Source organism: Lutra lutra, chromosome 16 (assembly GCF_902655055.1).
Source record: "Lutra lutra chromosome 16, mLutLut1.2, whole genome shotgun sequence".
NCBI lineage: Eukaryota > Metazoa > Chordata > Mammalia > Carnivora > Mustelidae > Lutra > Lutra lutra.
Window position 1 is genome coordinate 32,371,821 of NC_062293.1, and position 20,466 is coordinate 32,392,286.

General features: G+C 56.8%; 1 protein-coding gene across 5 annotated transcripts in view; it reads right to left on the bottom strand.

Moving 5' to 3' along the window:
• Window positions 1-2,897: 2,897 nt before the first annotated feature.
• Window positions 2,898-20,466, bottom strand: part of CUEDC1 (CUE domain containing 1) — an 83,141-nt gene continuing 65,572 nt past the window's right edge. For 4 of the 5 annotated variants that reach the window (XM_047707459.1, XM_047707460.1, XM_047707461.1 and 1 more), the window contains 9 exons: window positions 18,965-19,092; window positions 13,746-13,872; window positions 12,826-13,018; window positions 11,455-11,541; window positions 9,285-9,356; window positions 8,438-8,531; window positions 7,666-7,724; window positions 6,774-6,844; window positions 2,898-4,636 (listed from right to left, as the gene is read on the bottom strand). In XM_047707459.1, coding sequence (XP_047563415.1) covers window positions 6,777-6,844; window positions 7,666-7,724; window positions 8,438-8,531; window positions 9,285-9,356; window positions 11,455-11,541; window positions 12,826-13,018; window positions 13,746-13,872; window positions 18,965-19,092 — 828 coding nt within the window. In that variant the 3' untranslated portion in view covers window positions 2,898-4,636; window positions 6,774-6,776. Of the gene's footprint in view, window positions 4,637-4,660; window positions 5,007-6,773; window positions 6,845-7,665; window positions 7,725-8,437; window positions 8,532-9,284; window positions 9,357-11,454; window positions 11,542-12,825; window positions 13,019-13,745; window positions 13,873-18,964; window positions 19,093-20,466 lie in introns of those variants that run through there. The other variant, XM_047707458.1, reaches the window with a different exon arrangement.

The window sequence follows — 20,466 nt, forward strand, 5'->3', positions numbered from 1 at the left end:
GGTTGTCCGGCCCAGCCCGACTCCTTCCTAAGTCCTAGGAAGACACCGTTCAACACAGAGGGGCTCATCGTGGAGCAGAGGCTTCATCTGCTGTTGGATCTGGGGAGCTCTCTTTGCCTTTTCTCCCCACATCCCCTCTCTGGCTACAGTCAGCTTCAGTCAGCTACTCCGAAAGGCAAAATGGTGACTGGTTCTCAAACTCCGTTGCATGTTTGAACCACCTGAGGAGCCTTTGCAGTCCAGTTCCCAGATGTACAACCTAAATCTGAAACCAATGAAATCAGAATCTTTTGAGAATGAGACCCAAAATTTCAGAAATAATCCCAATATGAGGCACCTGGCTGGGTGAGTCGAAGGAGCGTGCAAATCTTGATCTCAGAGTCATGGGTTCGAGCTCCATGTTGGGTGGAGAGAGAGAGAGAATGAATGAAAGAAAGAGAGAGGGAAAAAGAAAGGAAAAATAATTCCCATGTACAGTAAGTTTGAGACCCGGTGTTCTCGAGTGGTGTTTCTCCCGCTTAAGTGTGCATCCAAGTCACCTGAAGAGTTTATTACAATTCTAGTCCTGGGGGGTGCCTGGGTGGCTCAGTGGGTTAAAGCCTCTGCCTTCGGCTCAGGTCATGATCTCAGGGTCCTGGGATGAATCGGGGCTCTCTGATCAGCAGGGGGCCTGCTTCCTCCTCTCTCTGCCTGCCTCTCTGCCTACTTGTGATCTCTGTCAAATAAATAAACAAAATCTTTAAAAAAAAAAAAATTCTAGTCCAGGGACGCCTGGGTGGCTCAGTGGGTTAAAGCCTCTGCCTTCAGCTCAGGTCATGATCCCAGGGTCCTGAGATTCTCTCTGATCAGCAAGGGGCCTGCTTCCTCCTCTCTCTGCCTGCCTCTCTGCCTACTTGTGATCTCTGTCAAATAAATAAACAAAATCTTAAAAAAAAAAAAAAATTCTAGTCCAGGGGCGCCTGGGTGGCTCAGTGGGTTAAAGCCTCTGCCTTCAGCTCAGGTCATGATCCCAGGGTCCTGAGATTGAGCCCCACATCAGGCTCTCTGCTCAGCAGGGAGCCTGCTTCCTCCCCTCTCTCTGCCTGCTTGTGATCTCTGTCAAATGAATAAATAAAATCTTAAAAAAAAAAAAATTCTAGTCCAGTAGGTCTAGGGTAGACCCTGAAATTCTGTGTTTCTATCAAGCTCCAGATGGTACAAATGCTGCTGGTACCTAGCACAGATTTTGAGTAGCAAGGTTGTAGAACTGTGCTTCTCAAACTTGGCATGTACCAGAATCATCCAGAGGGCTTGTTAAAATACTTACAGTTTCAGAGTCCCACAGTTTCAGAGTCTGTGGGTCTGGAGTAGGGCCCCATGCGACGCTGATCGGGCAGGCACCAGGAGCCCACTTGGAGCAGCAGGGCTAGGGAGCATAGAACAGAGGTTTTGGAATCAGGCAGCCTGAGGGCCTGTTTCTGGCTTCACACCTTACTAGCTCTGTAATCTTGCCAGTTACTTAACCTTTCTGAATTGTCATTTCATCATCTATCAAGTGGCCATTATTGGGTAAGATTAATTGAGCTAATATGAAACACCCACCAGACTTCCCAGTGTGCTGGTCCTCAAACTTGATTGCAAATTTAAATTACTTGAGGAGCTTTAAAATAAATCACTCCATGGTTGTTGATTTAATTTGTCTGGGGTACTGGGCATCAGGATTTTTTTTTTTTTAAGCATTCAGGTAATTCTGGGCAGTCAGTACTAGGTAGTGGCTTGGCGCTGTGGCTCCAGTCGCCAGAATCAGATTGCTGGGCTACATTCCCTGAGTCTCTGACTCAGTATGTCTAGGCTAGGGCTGAGAACTGGCATTCCTAACTAGTCCCTAGGTGTCAGTACTATGCTCTGGGGATTACACACCTATCAGTAAAAAATGCACAAGGCCAGGGTGCCTGGCTGGCTCAGTCAGTAGACCACTAGGTGCTGGATCTCTGGGTTGTAAGTTCAAGTCCCAAGTTGGGTACAGAGATTACTTAAAATCTTTTAAAAGAGTAGGGTTAGGTTAAAGATTAAGTTTGGCTTGCCCTCCTGCAAACAGTACGCATGGAAAGCATCACCAGCTGTCCCTGGATCTGGCTGGGGCTGAGGGAGAACCTCTTTCTAAGGAGGGCGGGAGGAACCCTCATTGTTCCTTCAGACGTTGAGCTCAAATGTGGCATGGGGAAACGGCAGTGGCCTTGGCCTGGGTGACTGGGAGCCCAGAAACAAGATGCGTGGGTGGAAGCCACAAGGAGAGCTTTGGGCTCAACACAAGAAAGACATTTTTAACCTTGAGAACTGCCGTCTGGAAACGGCGGCAGCAGCTTCCTCTTTTGGCAGTGCGTTCCCTGGCCTGGGAGGTGGTCTGGCTGAGCTGCAGCGGGTGGGGGGCAGGCGGGAGGCAGAGGTGCTTGCACGGGAAGATGTCTGCGGGTCTTTGAAGTCTGGCATTGCATATCCCAGCAGCCTCCCCTCAGCTACTCCAGAAGCTTTGTGTTTATTTGGGGAAATGATGGGCTGGAGCTTTCCTGGCAGACTGGCTTTTCCCCTTGGTGTTTTCCTTTGCCTATCAGCTAAGTGGTTTACTTTCCCAGGGCAAACAGGAGAGCGCCTGCGCTTAGCAAAGCCAGCAGGTTGGCGAGCTAGCTGTGCGGGTAGCAGGTGTCACCTCCTGAGTGCACTGCCACGGGAGAGCTAAGCCCTTGGGACCTTACACACGCTGTGGGTTAACTGGTTAACGGGGGAGTTTGGGGGAGAGGGTGGAGGGTGGTGAGGCAGGTGGCCCTCGGGAGTGACAGGGGCTCCAGGAGGCCAAACCCTGCCCAGGGCAAGAAGAGAAAAGAGAAGGGTCCAGCCCACACCGGGGGCCACATCAGAGCACCAAGAGAACACCAAGTCTTTATTACAGGAATTCCTATGAAACAGCTCCAAGAAAAAAACCCACACATAGGAGAAAACACAACTAACAAAGCAACACACACAGACTTGGGGCTGGGGCTTCCCCCGCCATGCGGTGGGAGGGGTGGGGGCCACAGCCCGGGGGGTCCTCTCCTCTGCCCCAGGGGCCAGACCGTCTGGAGCTTGGCCTGGCAGCCTGGGGGCTTGCGGCGGTGCGGGGAGCTCTGGCCGGGTCGCAGGGAGCAGCGGAGGGCAGGAGGTCCCCGCACCAGCGCCCCAGACCCTGCGCAGCCGCCAAACTTGGTCAGGCGGAGGCGTGTCCGTCCCCCCAGCCCAGGGGGCCGCCTCTCCTGAGCGCGCGGGGTAAGCTGAGCCTCCCAGTGGACCGGGGCCTCAGTGGAACGAGGTGCGACTGTGCCCGCCACGCCCTCATTATCTCGGGGTGACGTGTGGCCACCAGGCCCCGCCAAGGCCGGGCTCCCACTCCCCACCTAGCAAGGTTGGGCTGGGCAGGTTCCCCACTGCGGGGAAGGAGGGGGAACCCCTCGTGCCTACCCAGGCTCCCTGGCTCTCCAGAGAGGTCAGCGCGTTCCCATCTTGGAGGCTGGCCGGAGAGACTGGGCCAGCCGCCCTCCCACAGGCAGTGGTTGGTGCCCGATAAGGCTTGTGGAACCGGAGTGTGCCTTCGCAAACCATTCACTGTCTTGTTCTTGGCAAGAGGCACCAGCAAGCCCTTCCGCCCCAGGCACCCCCACCAGAGCTGGCCACCTCTTCCCCTTGCTTCTCAGTCCTGCACTTTCTCAAGGGTCACCTCAGAACCTGCTGCTGCCCACCCTTAGTGACAGCAGGACTTCTACTCAGAGCCCCCATGAGCCCCCACTGTTAAGTGACTGCAGGGTCCCATCCAGAACCCGCTTTTGTCTTCTGCCACAGTCCAGAACACTCCTGCCTAGCCAAGAGTTCCCCAGCTCCAGGGTGGCCACCTTCCCCATCCCTGGCAGTGGGCCGTGCCAACCCCTAACAGAGGCAGTTGGTGGGGCCCTGGCAGGGTAGCCAGTAACTCACTCTCTACAGTGGCCCGTCACTCCTCAGAGGGGCCTGAGTGACTGCCCAGCGCTCTCCCACCCATGGCTCTGGCCAGGGGTTGCACGAACCGCAGGCCTGGGGGAAAGGCCAAGATGCAGGAAGCCATGGGAATAAAGGATGCAAGGTGCCCAGATGGGAGCTGGGGATGGGGATAGAGGGTCAGGCAGTATCTGGGGCCCAGAAGGAGAGATGGGGAAAGGAGGGGGGCAGGGGCTCCCCATTCAGGGGCTTCACCATCCTGCCTTTTCGGGTACTCCAACCTTTGCCTTTTTTCTGGGATTTTTTTAAAGTAAGTGGCAGGGCGGTGGGGTGGGGGTACGTGGTGGTGGTTCCTGCATTTCCACTCATGGCCCACAGAACAGCCTGGCTACAAGAGGGGCTAGGATGGGCTGCTGCCCCTAGGGCCCCAGATCCTTCCTCCAATCACAGCACAAAACTCCAAAGTTCTAAGTCCCATGGAAAGTGGCAGTGACGGTGGCAGTGGTGGGGCTGGACCGTGGCTGGAGAATCACCAGGCCTCGGTCCTTGGCGCCATCTGTCTGGTGGCAGCTGGGCCCTTCAGCTGGGGGCCGGTTTGGCTCTCCGGCCACCTCCACCGGGTCAGACATCTCCGGCGAGGAGGAACTGCTGGCATCTGGTAGGGAAAAGAGATGGAAGAAGTCTGGAGCTTCTGGAGCCCACTGGAAAGACCCCTGGAGCCCAGTGGTCTGTCCTTGTCCCTGCCGAGCAATCCCTGCAGAGATGGTTTTAGGCAGAAGGTCCCAAAGACAGGCGCCCTCTCCTTCCAGGGACTCTATGCCAGTGTTGGAACTCTGCCCAAGGCCATGTCCCACCCTCCATATCCAAGCACCTAGAACAGCAAGAGCAGGGCCTCAGGCAGCTAGAGATGGAGTGGGGGCTGGAATTCCAGGGGGCAGAAGCATACAGGAAGGGCTCAGAGGTGGGGAAGGAGCCAGCCCATTCTGGAAATGCAGCGGTAGCTCAGGGAGCTACACCAAGGGGACCTGTAGGGGCAGAAAATAGATTGGGGTCAGAATTTGGTGGGCCCCATACACCAGGCCGAGGAGTTCATAAACCTCTACTCAGAGCGCTCACTCCAACATCAAGGGAGAAAGGGCAGAAGAGTGGTGTTCTGGTGACGGGGGAACAGAGTCGGGCAGTGAAGACCCTAGCAGCCGTGAACCCGGTGATGGGAGTCTACCAGCACAAGGTGGAAAGAAGAGGAGAAATGAAATGGGGAAGACCGGAGAAGAATCTGTCTGGCTCCCAGTGACTTCAGACCCAGGGCTGGAAAGATGGTCGTGGGCACAGCTGGTATGCAGAGTGGATGTGGAAGACTGACTGAAAGGGAGGGTCAGAGTTAGGGGCCCACTGCACAGAGGTCTTGCTGTTGCTGTGAAGAAGGGCAGTGACTGCCAGAGAGTGGGATGGAGAGAGTCAAGGGCAGAGCTCCCAGGAGAGCGGGACTATGGGACGGGGAGGAGCCCCCAGGAGCAGCATGGGAGAATAAACAGCAGATAGGAAGAAGGCCCAAGATTCCTGGGCCACAGGGGTAGGCGGGGAACAGTTTCAAGAAAGACTGCAGGCATGGCCTGCAGAAGGGAGCACCAGAGGGTACAGAACGGAAGGACCTGGACCTGGGGTGACCTTCCTGCATCAGTCCGGGGGTGGTGGGAGGGCTGCCGCCTGCAATGGGTGAAAGAGGAGAGAGAGGCTGCCACTTTTTCGTAAGCTGGGCAATGAAGGAAAATAATGAAAACTCTTGGTTCTTAAGCCCGGGGAGGAGAAGGAGGGTGTAGGCTTGAGGAAGGAGCTGGAAAGGGAAAAGCTGGACAACTTGGGAGAGGAATGATGATGGCAAGGTCCTGATGTGGGGGGAGGGTGCTTTGGAGCAGACAGGTTTTCCGGGGGGGCGGGGGTCGGGGGAAAGGGGAGGGAATGGCAGCAGCGGAGAGGGAGGCAGTCCGCTGGAAGCGGTGTGAAGGCCAGCCGCCCAGGCTGGTTGATCCACCGCCACCAAGACCATCCCGAGGGCAGCGAGCCATGTCATCACAGCGTGAGGGCCACACCTGCCAGCCTGTCCACGGCTGGGGGAAGCCCTGGAGACGCTGGCCACCAGGACCAGGACAGCAGCCTGGGGAAGGGTGAGTGGCCACCTCCTGATGGGGAGGGCCCAGAACAGGGAACAGGTTCTACTGAGCCCCAGAGGGGGCACTGATATGCCTTGGTTCACCGGCAGTCAGGGAGGCCCAAGAGCAGGAGAAGCAGCCCGAGGGCCCGGGGCCAGCAACAGCGCTGCCTGGAGGGAGACTGGTTCTTCCTGAGGTTGTGGCAGATTGCGGAGCACCCAACCCAAGCAGGCGGTGGGGCAGCTCTGTGTGCGCATGGCTGTGGGGAGGCCACGTCACGTTTTCCTAAGTCGTCCCCTGACTGTGCAGTATGTGTCCTGAACTGTCTTTCAGATGGCCTGTTGACCATCAAGGTCAAAACTGACTTTTCCCCCTTGTTCCCAGGATCTGGCACAGGCAGGTGTGACTACTCTGCTAAATGAATAAATAACGAAAAAAAGGGAAAAAAAAGGAAACTCAAAAGATCGGTTTCCATCCAGAGACCATGTCCCCTGCCGCAATGATAGGGGAAGAAAAACAGGATCATTGCCATCCAGTTGCCTGAGCCCAATGCCCCTGGATCCCTGGGAAAACCCCTGGGGTATGGGCATATGCAGGCCCCCCCTTGGGCAGTCCCTGGGCCGCTGTGGCTCCAGGCCTTACCTCTTATTGTCCTTCCCTTAGGGCTTCCTCCACCTTGGGTACCTCCTGTCGCCGTCCCCGGAAGTCTTCATCTGAAAAGGAGAGGAAAGTTGCCTCCTGCTCCACCGTGCAGGGCCTCATCAGGCATGTCCCCCGGGCCGGGCAAGAGAGCTGACCCAACGTTCTCCATCCCTTTTGTTTGCTGGGGCACATGCTGATCCTGGGGTGGGCGGGGTGGGGAATGTATGGGTGCTAAGAGGCACCAGGGCACAGTGTGGGGTTAGGACACCTGGCTGCTGGCCTGGCTCCATCACTGAGCTTGGACAATTTCTTCCCTCAGCTTCCTCATCTATAGAATGCGTGGGGAAGTGGTACCCTCCCTACAGTCTCTAGCACCCTCCTAGCCCTTGTTTCCAGGTGTCTCCTGACCCCTCAAGGGTCCCTCTGCTCTGAGGCATGAGGATCAGATTCAGCTGCAGGTCTGCCAGGGTCTAAGGCAGTGTCTTCTGGCGTACATGGCCTTTGGGAGGGACCAGATGAACACTGAAAGGTCTCTGGGCCCAGAGACTGAAACTGCACAGCGCTTGGTTCTCCAAGTGAGGCGCCTCCACGTGGGTCGGTGTGTCTACCCCCTCCCACCCCAGAGAAGAGACTCCGGAAACAGCACCTGACACTTTGTGCTCCAGGAAGAGACCTAGGTGGAGGTGCTGCTGGGGCCCCCTTTGGGGGAGTAGAAGGAAGGGAGAGGCCATGTGAACCAAGAGGGAGGACCCATTTCTTTGGGTCACCTGCCCACCTACCAAGATGTGTCCCCCAGGTTGGGTCCACCCATGAAACACCAGGCCCTCCTCTTAGAGGGTCACCGATGACAAGGAACTTAGCATGAAGCTCTCCCCCTCCCGCCTCGCCTCACCGCAAGTGTGGCCCTCCACGTCGTCTAGGAGGTTAGCTGTTGACACCGCAGCTCCCAGCCTGCCGGGCCATTCAGGAAAACGGTCTCAGAGATGGGTGGGCACTGCCATCATCTTCCCAGTTCTACCAGTCCCTGTCTCTGGCCTCTACCACCCACTCCCAGCTCAGGGACGTCTACTACACCAACATTATCCCCCAACACTCCCCAAAGCCTCCTTTCCCCGGGATCAGGGTAATAGCCAGGGCCGACTTTCTCACCCAGCTCCCATCTCTGGGGATGGAGAAGGGAGTTCCCCCCTGTTCCCCTTTGGATGCTCAGCTTCTAATATCCTGGGCCCATGTAACAAGCATGGGTGGGAGTCTGGGTTAAAACGTGGAGAACCTTATTTTTACTCAAGAAACTGAAAGCAAGAAGGCAGGGCCCAACGTGCTTGAAATGGGGAGGCGGCAAGATCTATGGGTCAATTCAACTCATGAAATTAGCGAGAAGCGTGCTGATTTCAGTGGAAGAACCACGTTTTCTCCCAAGAGTAGATGAGCCCAGCCAGAAAGTGAAGATGTTATGAGATAACTCAGGACCCCAGAGAAGTGGGATACGCTGGCCTACTCCCCAGCCCGGTAGTAGGGCTCCAGACCCGGCGGTGGGCTGGCCTCACAGCGCATGGCGCAGGGGGTGACCAAAGAGCAGGTCCCAGTCCCTGGAGAGGGCACAGCAAGGGGGTCAGCTCCCTCAGCGTCCACGCCCCCACCCTGCGCCAGGCCGGAAAGGATACGACTGGTGCTTGGACAAGTGTTTCCTCTTTGACTTCCTCATCCTGGTCTTCTCAGAGAAGGCCCTGGCCAGCTCGAACAGCTTCCTCCGGGTGGCTGGGAAAGAGAGACCTGTGAGCCACAGCCGCAGGGCCAGCCCTGGGGTGGGGGCAGGCAGCGGGGTGATAGGAATGGGGGGGCGCCCCCTCCTTCCCCAGCAGGGAGGCTGCCACCCCGGCAGGCCTGCAGGGGCAGCACAGGCCACCAAGAGCTGGGCCGCGGGCAGGCAGCCCGAGATCCAGGCATTCCTGCCCCAGCTGCGGCAGTCAGCAACACTCTTGGCTGTCTTTCCCGGCCGCCTCCCCCGCCGCCTTTGCCACCTCCAGAGTTGGTTCTGGGATTTCCATGACTAATCTGAGATTTTCCCCGAAATGGAGCCTGGAAGGGTGGCAGCCTCACTCACACATGCTTGTGTGGTGGAGAGGGGAGGAGGAAGGCTAGGTGCATCCTGGCTGGCAGGACTTTGTGGGAAGAGGTCACAAAGCCTGGGGCCTCCCGCCCACAGAAAGTGGGCTTAGCACGGGCCCTCAAGCCACAGAGGACATGAACTCTAAAACTGGGGTGGGAGTCGGGGGTGGGGAGGGCCACACATTATTATTTTTCTACAGACAGCTGGCTCAAGAGGATTTAAAACTTAATTTGTATCCAGACTCAGCTGCAGAGGGAAGTGAGGCAGGAACCAGCCTGCGATTAATATGTCACTTTGGTTCACCAAGAGTCCACTTCAAAACTCCAGCTGGCTCCCTCCCTCCTGTGAGGCCACAGGGCTTGTCTTCGAAGAGATGGGGAGGGGGTAGAGGCCGGACTCACATTTTCCCATGTGTTTCAACTTGTCCCTGAATAAGGCATCTTCAGACACAGCAGGATTGGCGTCACTGGTTCCTGAAAGGGGAAGGCATCTCTGAGGGCTGGCTGGAGAGGGACAGGAGCTGCCCAACGCCCCCAGGGGGGGAGTGGGTCAGGGCCAGCCCCACAAGACAGGGGTTCGGCCCAACCATTCCATCTGAGGAAAGGGGCAAAAGATCAGGCTTCTTCCTTAAAGACACTAGGGATCTGAGGAACACTTCCTTCTCCACAGAGCCTTCCTTGGCTTGGTTTCTTTGTGTACAAAGCAGGACCATGGCTGGGGTGCCTGGGTGGCTCAGTGGGTTAAAGCCTCTGCCTTCAGCTCAGGTCATGATCCCAGGGTCCAGGGATCGAGCCCAGCATTGGGCTCTCTGCTCAGTGGGGAGCCTGCTTCCTCCCTCCCCCCGCCACCCGCCCCCCCCCCCCCCCCGCTCTCTCTGCCTGCCTCTCTGCCTACTTGTGATCTCTGTCAAATAAATAAAATCTTAAAAAAATAAATAAAAATATTAAAATGTTGTTTAAAAAAACAACAACAAAGCAGGACCATGGACCATGGATTGGTCCGCTGTATGCATGGAGAGCCGCTCCCACCGCCTTCCAGCTCCCCGCTTCTCTGACCAACTCCGCGTTCCGTGAAGTCATGCTGGTAGGTTGGTGGGAGTATTTACATCACGGGAGTCACCCGACGCTAAGCACTGGGGTTTCCCCTGTACCCTGAACTGGCTGGGAGATAGTCACCAATGCGCAGCGGCTGCCGCTGGCCTGCATCCCGACCGGGTGTGAGAGCTACTATGGGAATGGAAGGGAGGGGCGGGCACAAAGCCGGCCTTTGGCTGCGATGATTCCCTTCTCCTCCCTGCCAGGGTTGACCCCTCCATTACTCCCTCCAGACATGAAGTTCTGGACTCATTAGACATAGGAATGAAGATAAACCCAGCTGCCACCTAGAAGCTCCCCACTCACCCAGCACCCACGTGCGTCTCTCACTGCCCTTCTAAAGCTCCTGCTCTCCACCCTGCAGCTCAGCTAATCCCAAGTCACCTTGCCTGCTAAGTCCCCTGTGAGTCATTCTGATCCATCTCAGCAGCCCTCATGTGTCGAGCTCATTCAGGATGAAGGACGAGAGACTGTCGTTAAAACTCCCAGATGCACATCTGGTGGGGCCTAAGCTCCGAGCCTGTTGCTTATGAATCGGTTCCACGGGATTTTCTCTCTTTGAGCCGGGATCAGCAGAGCTCCCCATCCCTCTGCCCCTCCACCCTACTCCTCGGTGTGATGTAAGGTCTGCCTCAGGCAGAAGCTGCTGCTGCTCTCTCCGCGGAGGGCAGCCTATGTGTGGCTGGGGGCACTGACTGGCTAGGGGCCGCGAGGCACGCACAGGGACACGTGGGTGGGGTCCAGGTGTCCAGTATGGAACCCAGGCTTTCTGGCCTTCTCTGCCCATGTTCCCAGCTCCAGCTTGACCCCTGCTCGTGCATCCCAATAGCCTGCTGTCCAATCCTGGCCCTCCTTCAGTGGGCTAGGGCTCCCAGAGGGGCCTGGCCCTCTACTGAAGCAATTCTTCCCTCTCACCATCTTGTACATGAAGCTCAAGATTCTCTTCCTCCAGCATGAGGGTGTGGGGCCCGGCCAGGGCCGATATAGCCTCGGCCCATGAAGGAAAAAACCATGCCCTCCTCACCATGAGTAGTTGCTCTTAGCAGTGTGTCCTCAGCTCTGCTGGCTTCAGCCATCTCTTGGATGTTTCTCTTGCATTCCCCATGAGACCATAAGCTCCCCCAGGGCAGAGATGAAGTGTTGGAAGTCTCTGAGTCCTTCCTGAGCCCACCCACCATGGGACAGCTATGCTGTGGTGTGTCCCTTCTTGCCCACGCTCCATGCACCTTCTGAGCAGTTCAGCCGGACGTGAGCCAATCCCAGGGGGGCTCCAGCAGCCACTGGGTTGGCAAGAGTCCGGGTCTGCCAAGTAGAGAGGCCACGTCACTCTGGGTGAGTGTGCTGGTGGGCTCAGAACCTGCCCTTCCAGCCTCTTTCCTCACCCTACCCCCAAACTCCAAATCTGCAAAGTGCAATCGAAACCGGGGAGTTGAGCCTCTCTGCCCTTTAGACCTCTCTCCCAGGAAGCCAAGGTTACCTGGGGCAGAAGACGGAAAGCCAAAGTCGTTTCCCACAGCCATGCTGCTGCTGGATTTGGATTTCTGGGACTCATATTTCAAACGATCTGGAAAAGGACCACATTGCTGTCAGGACAGTGAGCTCTCTCCCAGCGGCACCCTGGGCCAAGGTACAGGAAGGCTGCTGGAGACCGAGCCCTCAGATCTCACAGGACACACACAAAATATATGCATACATGTTTTCCGGCTCTCCAAGAACCAGCTGTGCCACAGAAACTCCGCCCCTCACAAGCAACTGGAATGGCAGGAGACCACATTTAGGTGGACCCTGAGACATCACACAGTCTGACTCGTCACTGATAAGGAAAGGCCCTGGAGCGCCCGGGTGGCTCAGTGGGTTGTGTCTGACTTTTTCCACTTGGCTCAGGATCTCAGGGTTGTGGGATCAAGCCCCACGTCCATCTGGGCTCCATGCTCGGTGGGGAGTCTGCTTGGTATTCTTTCTCCCTCTCCCTTTGTTCCTGCCCCTGAGTGTGCTCTATCTCTCAAATAAATAAATAAATCTTTTAAAAAAGTAAAATAAGGGGTGCCTGGGTGGCTTGGTCAGTTGAGGGTCTGCCTTCAGCTCAGGTCATGATCTCAAGGTTCTGGGATCGAGCTCCAAGTGGGGCTTCCTGCTCAGCGGGGAGCCTGCTTCTCCCTGTCCCTCTGCCCCACCCCCTTCTCCTGCTCTCTCTCTCTCTCAAATAAATTAGTTAGTTAAATTAAAGGCAAGGCAAGACCAGGCCCTGAGGCCCCCCAGCACCTGTACTGCAGAACTGGGGCGCCTTCTCCCTGCACACCTGATTCTTCCCAACTACCCGTCACATACACACATGTACACACTCCCACTGGGACCCTCATAAGACAGGCCTCCCACAGGCCCTTCACTATACCCCACTCAAAACACACTCCCACCCTGCAGGGGAAAGGCTGCCAGGTTGCGGAGTAAGGTCTCCAGCCAAAGACAACCTAAACTGCCAGAAAATTTGAGAGCTCCTGCTCTGCCCGCCTCTGTTCAGGGAGGCACCCCCGGACCCCACTCCAGACACATGGTACCACGGCCAGTGCCTGGCACCCAGCGATGTGCAGGGGAAAGAAGAGGGCCTACAAAGGCACACCTGTCTTCCTCTGAGTCCCGGGAAGGGAGAAGAGTTGGCTGGGGACTCGTGTCCCTGTTGGCAGAATTCTGGAGTTCCCACAAGGTGGGGGCTGTGTATCAACGGGCCCAAGACCACCTCGGCCTCCAGCTCAGTGCCGCCTCTGAGCCCCAAGGCTGAAGCCACTCCAGCTCCCCTCCTCAGCCACAAAGCAGTGGCCGCAGTGCCCCACCCCCGGCTCCGGGGCACCACCTCTCTCCAGGGCCAGCAGGAAGTCCCGGTTGCGCTGTAGCTCCTTCATGAACTCCTCATTCTGCAGGAAAAGCGCAATCCTCTCGTCCTCCAGGTACTGCTTCCAGCGGTTCTCCTGGTCCCGCGCCCCGGGCCCAGCCACAGAGGGCAGGCCTCCCTCGCTGTTCCTGGGCTTAGAGCCGCTGGGGTTACCCTGAGGAGGGGAGTAAGGGCTTTGAATGGCTGCTCACCAGGGCACGTGCTGCAGAAACATCCATGTGTATCTGGGGGCGCACATGTCCTTTCCCAGCTTCCTCCAGCCGCGTCCTGGGACCTGCACCTGCTATCAGGCCCTAGTGGTCAGCCGAAACCCAACTTAGCAGGCCAGAAACTCTGCTGCGGAAGCAGCAAGGACTTAAAAACGATGTTTCCTCCCGCTTGAGCCACCCCAGCCCTCATCTACAACCTGAACAGTCCTGAAAAGTGATCTGCAAGCCACGCGATAGCTTGGCTAGCTCCCCATGGAGGCCCAGGCTCAAAACTCTCCCTGTCCTAGCTGCCTCAGGGTGAGGCCCCCTTCCTGCAAGGGCCCCTGAGGCTGTGCCCACATCAGGGGGAAATGCTGCCCCTGGCCCTATCCCAGAGGAGGGCGGGGAGGTGCCCGGACCCTCTGCCATTGGCTGCTCCCATGCCCACCTCCCTCCAGCCTGGGGTAATGGCTGTAGCCACAGATTCCTCCGGGCTGTCACCTTCCCTGGGTGGGACAGGAAACCTCCAGGCCCAGACAGGAAACGAGGCTTTTGGTTCAGCATTCTTTCCCTGTGAACCCAGGCCAACAGAAATAGCTCAGCCCGGGCTTAAACATCAGGAAGTGAAATGGGCTGGCACAAACCGGGGGGGAGGGGAGATGCTGCAAGGCCACTGCCCCGTCCCCCCATTACCTGTATGCTGTCCAGCTGCTGGGGCAGGATGCGGAGAAAGTCATCTGGGAGGTTGCCCAGCAGGGGTGGGTTCCAGTTACGATAGCGCCTATGGCTCGATGCAGGTCCGGAGCCCAGCACATCGATGCTGGAGGATGAGAGGTAACAATGAAGAAGGAACAGTCAGGCCCAAACGCAGGAGTCCCGGCCCATCACACCAGCGATCCTGCTCAGAATGGCATTTCTGCTCTGAAGCTTCCCACGGCCTCCAGGACAAAGGCCCAGTGCTCTATCTCATCTTTCCGATCAGGCCTCTGCTAACCTCCGTCTCAGGCCCTGGCCCGTGCAAGACAGTCCCCGCTTTCTGGACACTCTGTGCCCTCAAGGTCCCTAGTCCTCAGTGTTCTTGGCACTCAAGCTGGGTGTCATGGGTTTATATGCAGATGTTTACAAATGTCCTCTAAAGATGGCAGGCATGGCCCGAGCACACAGTACAGTGTGAGCTCATGGCCGCTGAGGAACAGGTGTGCTCCCAGTGACCAGACCCAGAAGCCAGCCCAGCTGCCCCAATGCTGTTTGGCTGGGGTGGGGGACATGGGGATGGCGGGCTCAAGTTCTGGCTCAGTCACAGTCAGCAGGGTGGTCCTGGGCAAGACCCTGCTCCCCTCTGGGCTGAGCTTCCTCATGGAAAAACCCGTCTCCCTGCCGAGGTTGGCAGGAGCCCCTCGTGAGGCTGTCTTGGGCAGTGTTGGGAAGAGGCACACTGAAGGCGGGGATGGAAGGGTTCCTGCTGCAAGGGGTGCCCAGGGGTAGCTCTTCATAAGCAAGGTGCCCTGCCAGAGGTCCGTGTGCCATGGCAGAGGCCATCAGCAAGGGGGGTGCGGCGGGGACAGGAAGAAAAGCAGTGGCAGGGGCCCTCCCTGACCCCCGGGCCCCCCCAACCGCACTGCCCTCGGGGCCTGAGGGCAGCCCAGGGCCAGGCCAGGAGCTCCCCACCTCTCCTCAGCAGCCTGCAGCGTGGCAACCGCAGGACACGTGTTTTGCTGAATCAGGGAAATGACACACACAGAAGGCAGCGGGCCGGGGGCGGTGGGGCCGGCCACTCTCGCCTGGCTTTGATTTGTCTCCAGCTCCAGGAATCCCGCCCGCCCCCTCACTGGAGGGGAGCTTTTCCGGGCTGCCGCTGACTGTGGAAATAACTTCCTTTCCTTTTCTATTTTGGGCGGGTGGCCTGGCAGGGCGAAGGGGGGCGGCGGCGGCAGACGGGGATAACAAGCTGCTAAGTGCGCTGTGGGAGCCAAGGGAACCCGCCCGCCAGCCTCATCCACCCTCTCGGCCGCCGCACAGGTGAGGGAAGGCCCCAGAAGAGCCTGCGTTGTAACCCAACCCAGGACTCTGAGTCCGAGGCAGATCTCTCCCTGTATCACTCTGCAGCCTTCTGTCCCTGTTGGAGGCTTCACTTCTCCCAAGGGCCTGAGGCAGGGGAAAGGATGCCCCCTCTCCCAGGGACGTGTGGACCACCTGTGGTTGGCTTCAGCACAGAGAATTCCTCTCCAGGGTCTTCCCCTAGGTCACGGGTACCCACTCCAACTCAACCACACCCGAGCCACCCAGGAAAGTGAGGAGGGAGAACCCCAATGGTGCACTGAGACCCCTCTAGCCCTTTGTTACTGAGCCCAAGAGGGGACAGGGACAAGGAGCAGGAGACCCTCCTCAGCCCAGTTTCCCTGGCTGCTGGGCCCGTGGTCCCGAGAAAGGTCGGGCCCAGCCCCTCTGGGGCCACGGGCCCTGGCAAAGGCAAAGATGAGGTCAGCCACAGCTGCAAGAGCCCGGGGTGCCCTGAGCCCAGGCGGCCCAGTCAAATCCATTGTGGTCGGAAAGGAATGTCAGAAATGAGCTGAGAGGCCAATAAAAAACTTCCAAGGCTGTAATTTCAACGGGAAAACGGCAGGTGGCCTGTGCGGAGGGGTAGCTCTGGGTCTCAGAGACCTCCTTCATTCCTCATTCCGGAGATCCCGGCAAGGGCCGGCTGGAGGAGGGGAAGGAGAGAGAAGGCTGTGAGGCTCTCCTGGCCCAGAGCCTCTGTCCCAGGACCCCAAAACTAAAATTTTCCCATTAGACCCCCAGGTTTACCCATGGACCATCAGATCCTAGAAGGATTTCAGATATGAACCTTCCAGGCAGGATTTTTGGTAGAGTGGACACTGAGGGATGCCTGGGGGGCTCCGTGGGTTAAGCAGCTGCCTTCAGCCTGGGTCATGATCCCAGCATCTTGGGTCAAGTCCGCATTGGGTTCCTGGCTCAGCAGGGAGCCTGCTTCTCCCTCTGCCTGCTGTTCCGTCTGCTTGTACTCTAGCTTTCTCTCTCGAAATAAACAAATAAAAAAAAGTAAAAAATAAAAAAAGAACGGACACTGAGGACCAGAGAGAGTCAGGCCCTGTCCAGGGACACACAGACCGTGTAGGTAAAACCTGGGCCCAGGGGTCCTCACTTTGCAGGCATTCATCACTGGGGTCACCCTGCTTCTCTGTTGTCTCAGCAGGGCAAGCTCCCAAACCCTGCCCCACCTGAAGCCCCACAGGTGACTGGAGGCGCCAAAGGGGCCTCCTGCTATGCCTCCTCACCTCCAACCCCAGCAGCCAGAGATTCTAAAACACTAACCATATCCCAGTCACTCTCCAACTCAAGCCTGCTAGCTGTAGGATAAGGCCAAACTCTTCAGAGGACCCACAGAGCCCCCATGATCAGCGCACCTCTCCAGCCTCATGGCCATTCCATTTCCTGGAGTTCCCCAAAGCTCCTGGATGGTTCCCCCTCTCCTGCCTCCTGGCCTTTGCACATGCTATTTCCCTTGCCTGAAACACCCTCCTGTCCTCTGCTTCATCAGGACACAGTGTGGACATGAATTCTTCTAGACAGACTTTCTTGCCTCCCCACCCCTAGTCTTTGCCTCCCCCAACCTCTAATCTCCTCAGGGGGGCAAGGCAGTACTGTATTCATCTCAGTATCACAAATGGTTCAGCACCCGCATACTGTGGAAGACTCAGTAAAGGCTGGAACGAATGTTCGGGAGAGAGAGACTGAACAAGACCCTGGAAACAGCCTGCCAGTGGACCTGGCTGAGCAGGGCCATCCTGGGGCAGAGACTGGCCCTGTTTCTTCTGAACATTGGCCTCTGCGGGAAGCCTCACCACCAGTCTCAATATTCCATTTGGAGCTCAGAGGCCAGCTGGGCAGCCCGGGTGGGAAGGAGCAGTCAAGCACAGGTGACAGGTCTGATCCCTGCCGGGGACTGTGCTAAGTGCTCCACGTGCAGTATCTTTCGATCCTCACAGCAGTGCTGAGCTGGGGATTAGTATTCCCATCCACAGGTGACGGGAGCGAAGCTCAGAGAGGTTAAGTAGTGAGCCAGAAGCCACACAGCCGAAGCACCTAAAGCCTCAGAAGCTGGGCAGCTGAAAGAAGGGGGTAGGAGAGCCCCCCCCCTTTTTTTTTTCTTTCCTGACTCAAGTTCTCTGCCCTGTATCCTCCCCAGGCCCAGTGAAGCCTTCGTTTCCAGGTCAGGGCCCTGAATCTCAGTCCTCTTAAGCCTTGAGTTAGTGCTGAGGTCCCCTTGCCCCCAACGGTGGCTTTCATCCTGAGTGGCACCACCCCTGTCCTCACAGCAGCTGCGTGCCCAGCTGGACGGGGAGAGGGAGGATGGGGCCCGGGTATGCACACCAGGTTCACCGTGGGATTCTGCCTCTTATGGCCTTGGTTTTCCCTTCCGACAAACAGGCAGAACCACTTTGCCTAGTAGAAGCTCGATGTTTTGCAAAAGCATCTCGGGATATTTTGAAAAATTAATAATATGTCAAAGGGAAATCACTTAGCACCGGGCTCCGTGACCCATGCCAGGCCACAAGTCCTGCCAAGGCCTCACCCAGACCAATCCATGCACTCCCTGCCTTCCAGCCCGCTGGAGCCTCCTGGTACCACCGCAGTAAAGGGAAGATCCCAGCTCTGCTCCTGTCCCTGATGCAAAACATTGTTCCCTCTGTCCTGTGACCTTCCAGGCCTCCATCAGCTCCCTGAACTGCAAGTGCAGAGACTCTTCTCATCAGGGAGGCGACAGACACAGCAACAATGACATTGGTTTTGGAATCAGAATGGCCTGAGTTCACAGCTCAGCTCTGTGGTCTTGGGAAAGTCATGAAAACTCTCTTTGGCTTAGTTTCCTCATCTGTGAAAGGGGGACACTAACAGAGTGCTCATAAGTCTTTCGAGGATTAGAACGTGACAGTGTACACAGAGAGCCTTGCTGGTTCCCAGCACTTGAGAGCTGGTGGCTGTCATCATGACCCCTCCCTGCACAGCAAAGGTCTCCATGACCATGTCCTGAGGTGCCCAAGATCCCCAGAAGGAAAGATCCACTGGGACTGGTCCCCTGTCCCATCGTATCCCCCCAGCTCCTCAGCACCCCAGTGCTGAGCCCTTCAAAGGAACTGCAGTTCTAGGACAAAGAGGCAGCCAGACTCCAGCAGCTCTGCTACCGACACATGGCACAGAAAACAAGCTCCTCAGAGGTCATGGGACCGGGTGGCAACTGGCTTCATGTTAACCCTCCAGGTTACTGAGCCCCTCACCTGGAAGAAGTCTTCCAGAACCCAGCAGTCTACTATTCCTCTGCCTCCCCTTACCAAACTATTCCAGGAAAAAAGACTCACTTGCTCCCACTGCCTAAAAATCCCCACGACATCCCTGGACCAGGGATCCAAATAGGTATCCATCCCATCAGTTACCGCCGACTGCCTGGGAGGTGCTGTGTGGAAGGGGATTCTGACATTCTGTCTCCACTGAGCAGGAGAGAGCCCAGTGGTCAATTAGCAATGTGGGCCATGATCTCAGTGGGGCAAGTGTCCATACACATTCCCTGTGTTTGCTTCTCCCACTTGCAGGGGCCTTGACTGTGAGATTCCAGAAGGCAGCGCCAAGCCCCATCTAACTCTGTCCCATTTCATGTTCAGCGTAGCACCTAGCCTAGAGTAGCCATTCAGTGAATGTTTGTGCTTGTGCTCCTTCCCGTGTGGAAGTTCTCCTTGGTATCTAACTGCAGTGTCTCTTGCTGCAGTGGAAGCCTGTTCTTGGTGGAATAATACCCCGAGGGGTCCACCCTAGTTTCCCATGGTGTTTGTTACTCGACCCCAGCGACTGATCCCTTTCCCCACCACCCTGGGCTCCAAGGGGAGTTGGGTTCTCACCGGGGAGGTGGTGTGGGGGGCGCCAGAGGGTAAGGCCTGTCGAACATGTGCATGTGATAGGCTGGCGGGGAGTAGACAGGCGGGGGCTCTTCATCAGAGCTGTCAGGCTCCAAAGTCCTTTCCAAGATCTAGATCAGAAACAACAACAAAAAGACATGTTAACGACCGTTCTCTGAATTTGAATAACATTCAGACAAAACCCAGGGCGGCCAAGGATGTATCTAAGGGAGCTCCATGCTGCCGGGGGAGGGTAAACAGATAGGACCACTGCTTTGCCAAACTGCTTCGTTTTCTATAAAGCTGAATGCATGGCTGCCTCTGACCCTACAATTCCAACCTACTCCATGGGCATGAAAGCACATGTCCCCAGAAGAATGTTCAGAGCGGCATTATCCATCCAAACAAGGTTTAAAAACAGGCCAAACAAATCACGGGGCTAGAAGTCGGAGCAGTAGGACCTCTGTGGGGATACAGCAGGCTGGGAGGGACACCAGGGGGACGCCAGGCTCTGTCAATGTTTCCTGACCCGGGTCTGGGGCAACTTCATCGAGCCTCACACGTATGGATTCTGTACTTTTCGGTACATGGGTTACTTCTGATAAATAGCATGAACATCATTCGTACACTCTCTCAAAGTAACTCGATCGGTTATCTCGCCTGAACCTCAAACAACTTGGCAAGGTAGGATAGGGATCGTTACTCCATTTTATACATAAGGAAACTGAGACCCAGGCTAAGTGACATGGCAAAGCCATATGCTCTTTTCAGAGGTGAGTCTTCAACTTGGACATGGTCCCCAGAGCAAGGATCCATCCTTCAAGCACAATCCCCACACGCCCTGGTTGGATTCTTAGGGCAGAGGGTAGGAAGGGGAATACCCAGGATGCCTCTGCCTCCTAGATAGATAGAGGGGCAGGGAAAAGCAAAGGACGCAGCAAGGCCCAGCGTTCCTGTTCCATGGACTGACCTGGATCCTTCCCCAGAGATCCACAGAGGAGTCCGGGGGAGGAGGCAGAAGGCAGGAAGCAACAACGTTCCACCAGGAGATCCCAGGTCAGATACACCCCAGCTGGCCTACACCTTAGCTTCCAGCTCCCTGTCCTCTGCTCCCCACTTTCGTTCCCATCTCCTCCAAAGAATATGAGAAGGGCTCGGAGGCTATCAGTTGGCTCAGAGGCCCTGCATTTTAATTCCGAGTGAGCTTGCAGAAATCATGCTGAACTGCTTCTAAAAGCCTGGGTGGGGCCGGGCTGCAAGGGCACCTGCCCGCCCTGAACCCACCCCTGCCCGGGGAAGACAGGGTCTTGCAGGGACACCCTGGCCGGTGGGCTGGTGGGCGGGCACACGCACAAGTGAGCACATGCTCTCACACACTGCGCCACACTGTGCAGACACGGCCAGCCTGACCCAAGGAGGCCTCCTGCCCTGGAATGCACTAACGTTCTTTCCTTTCAGGCGGAAAGTATTTAAACAGATGCTTTTGCTGAAAAAGAAGAATGTAG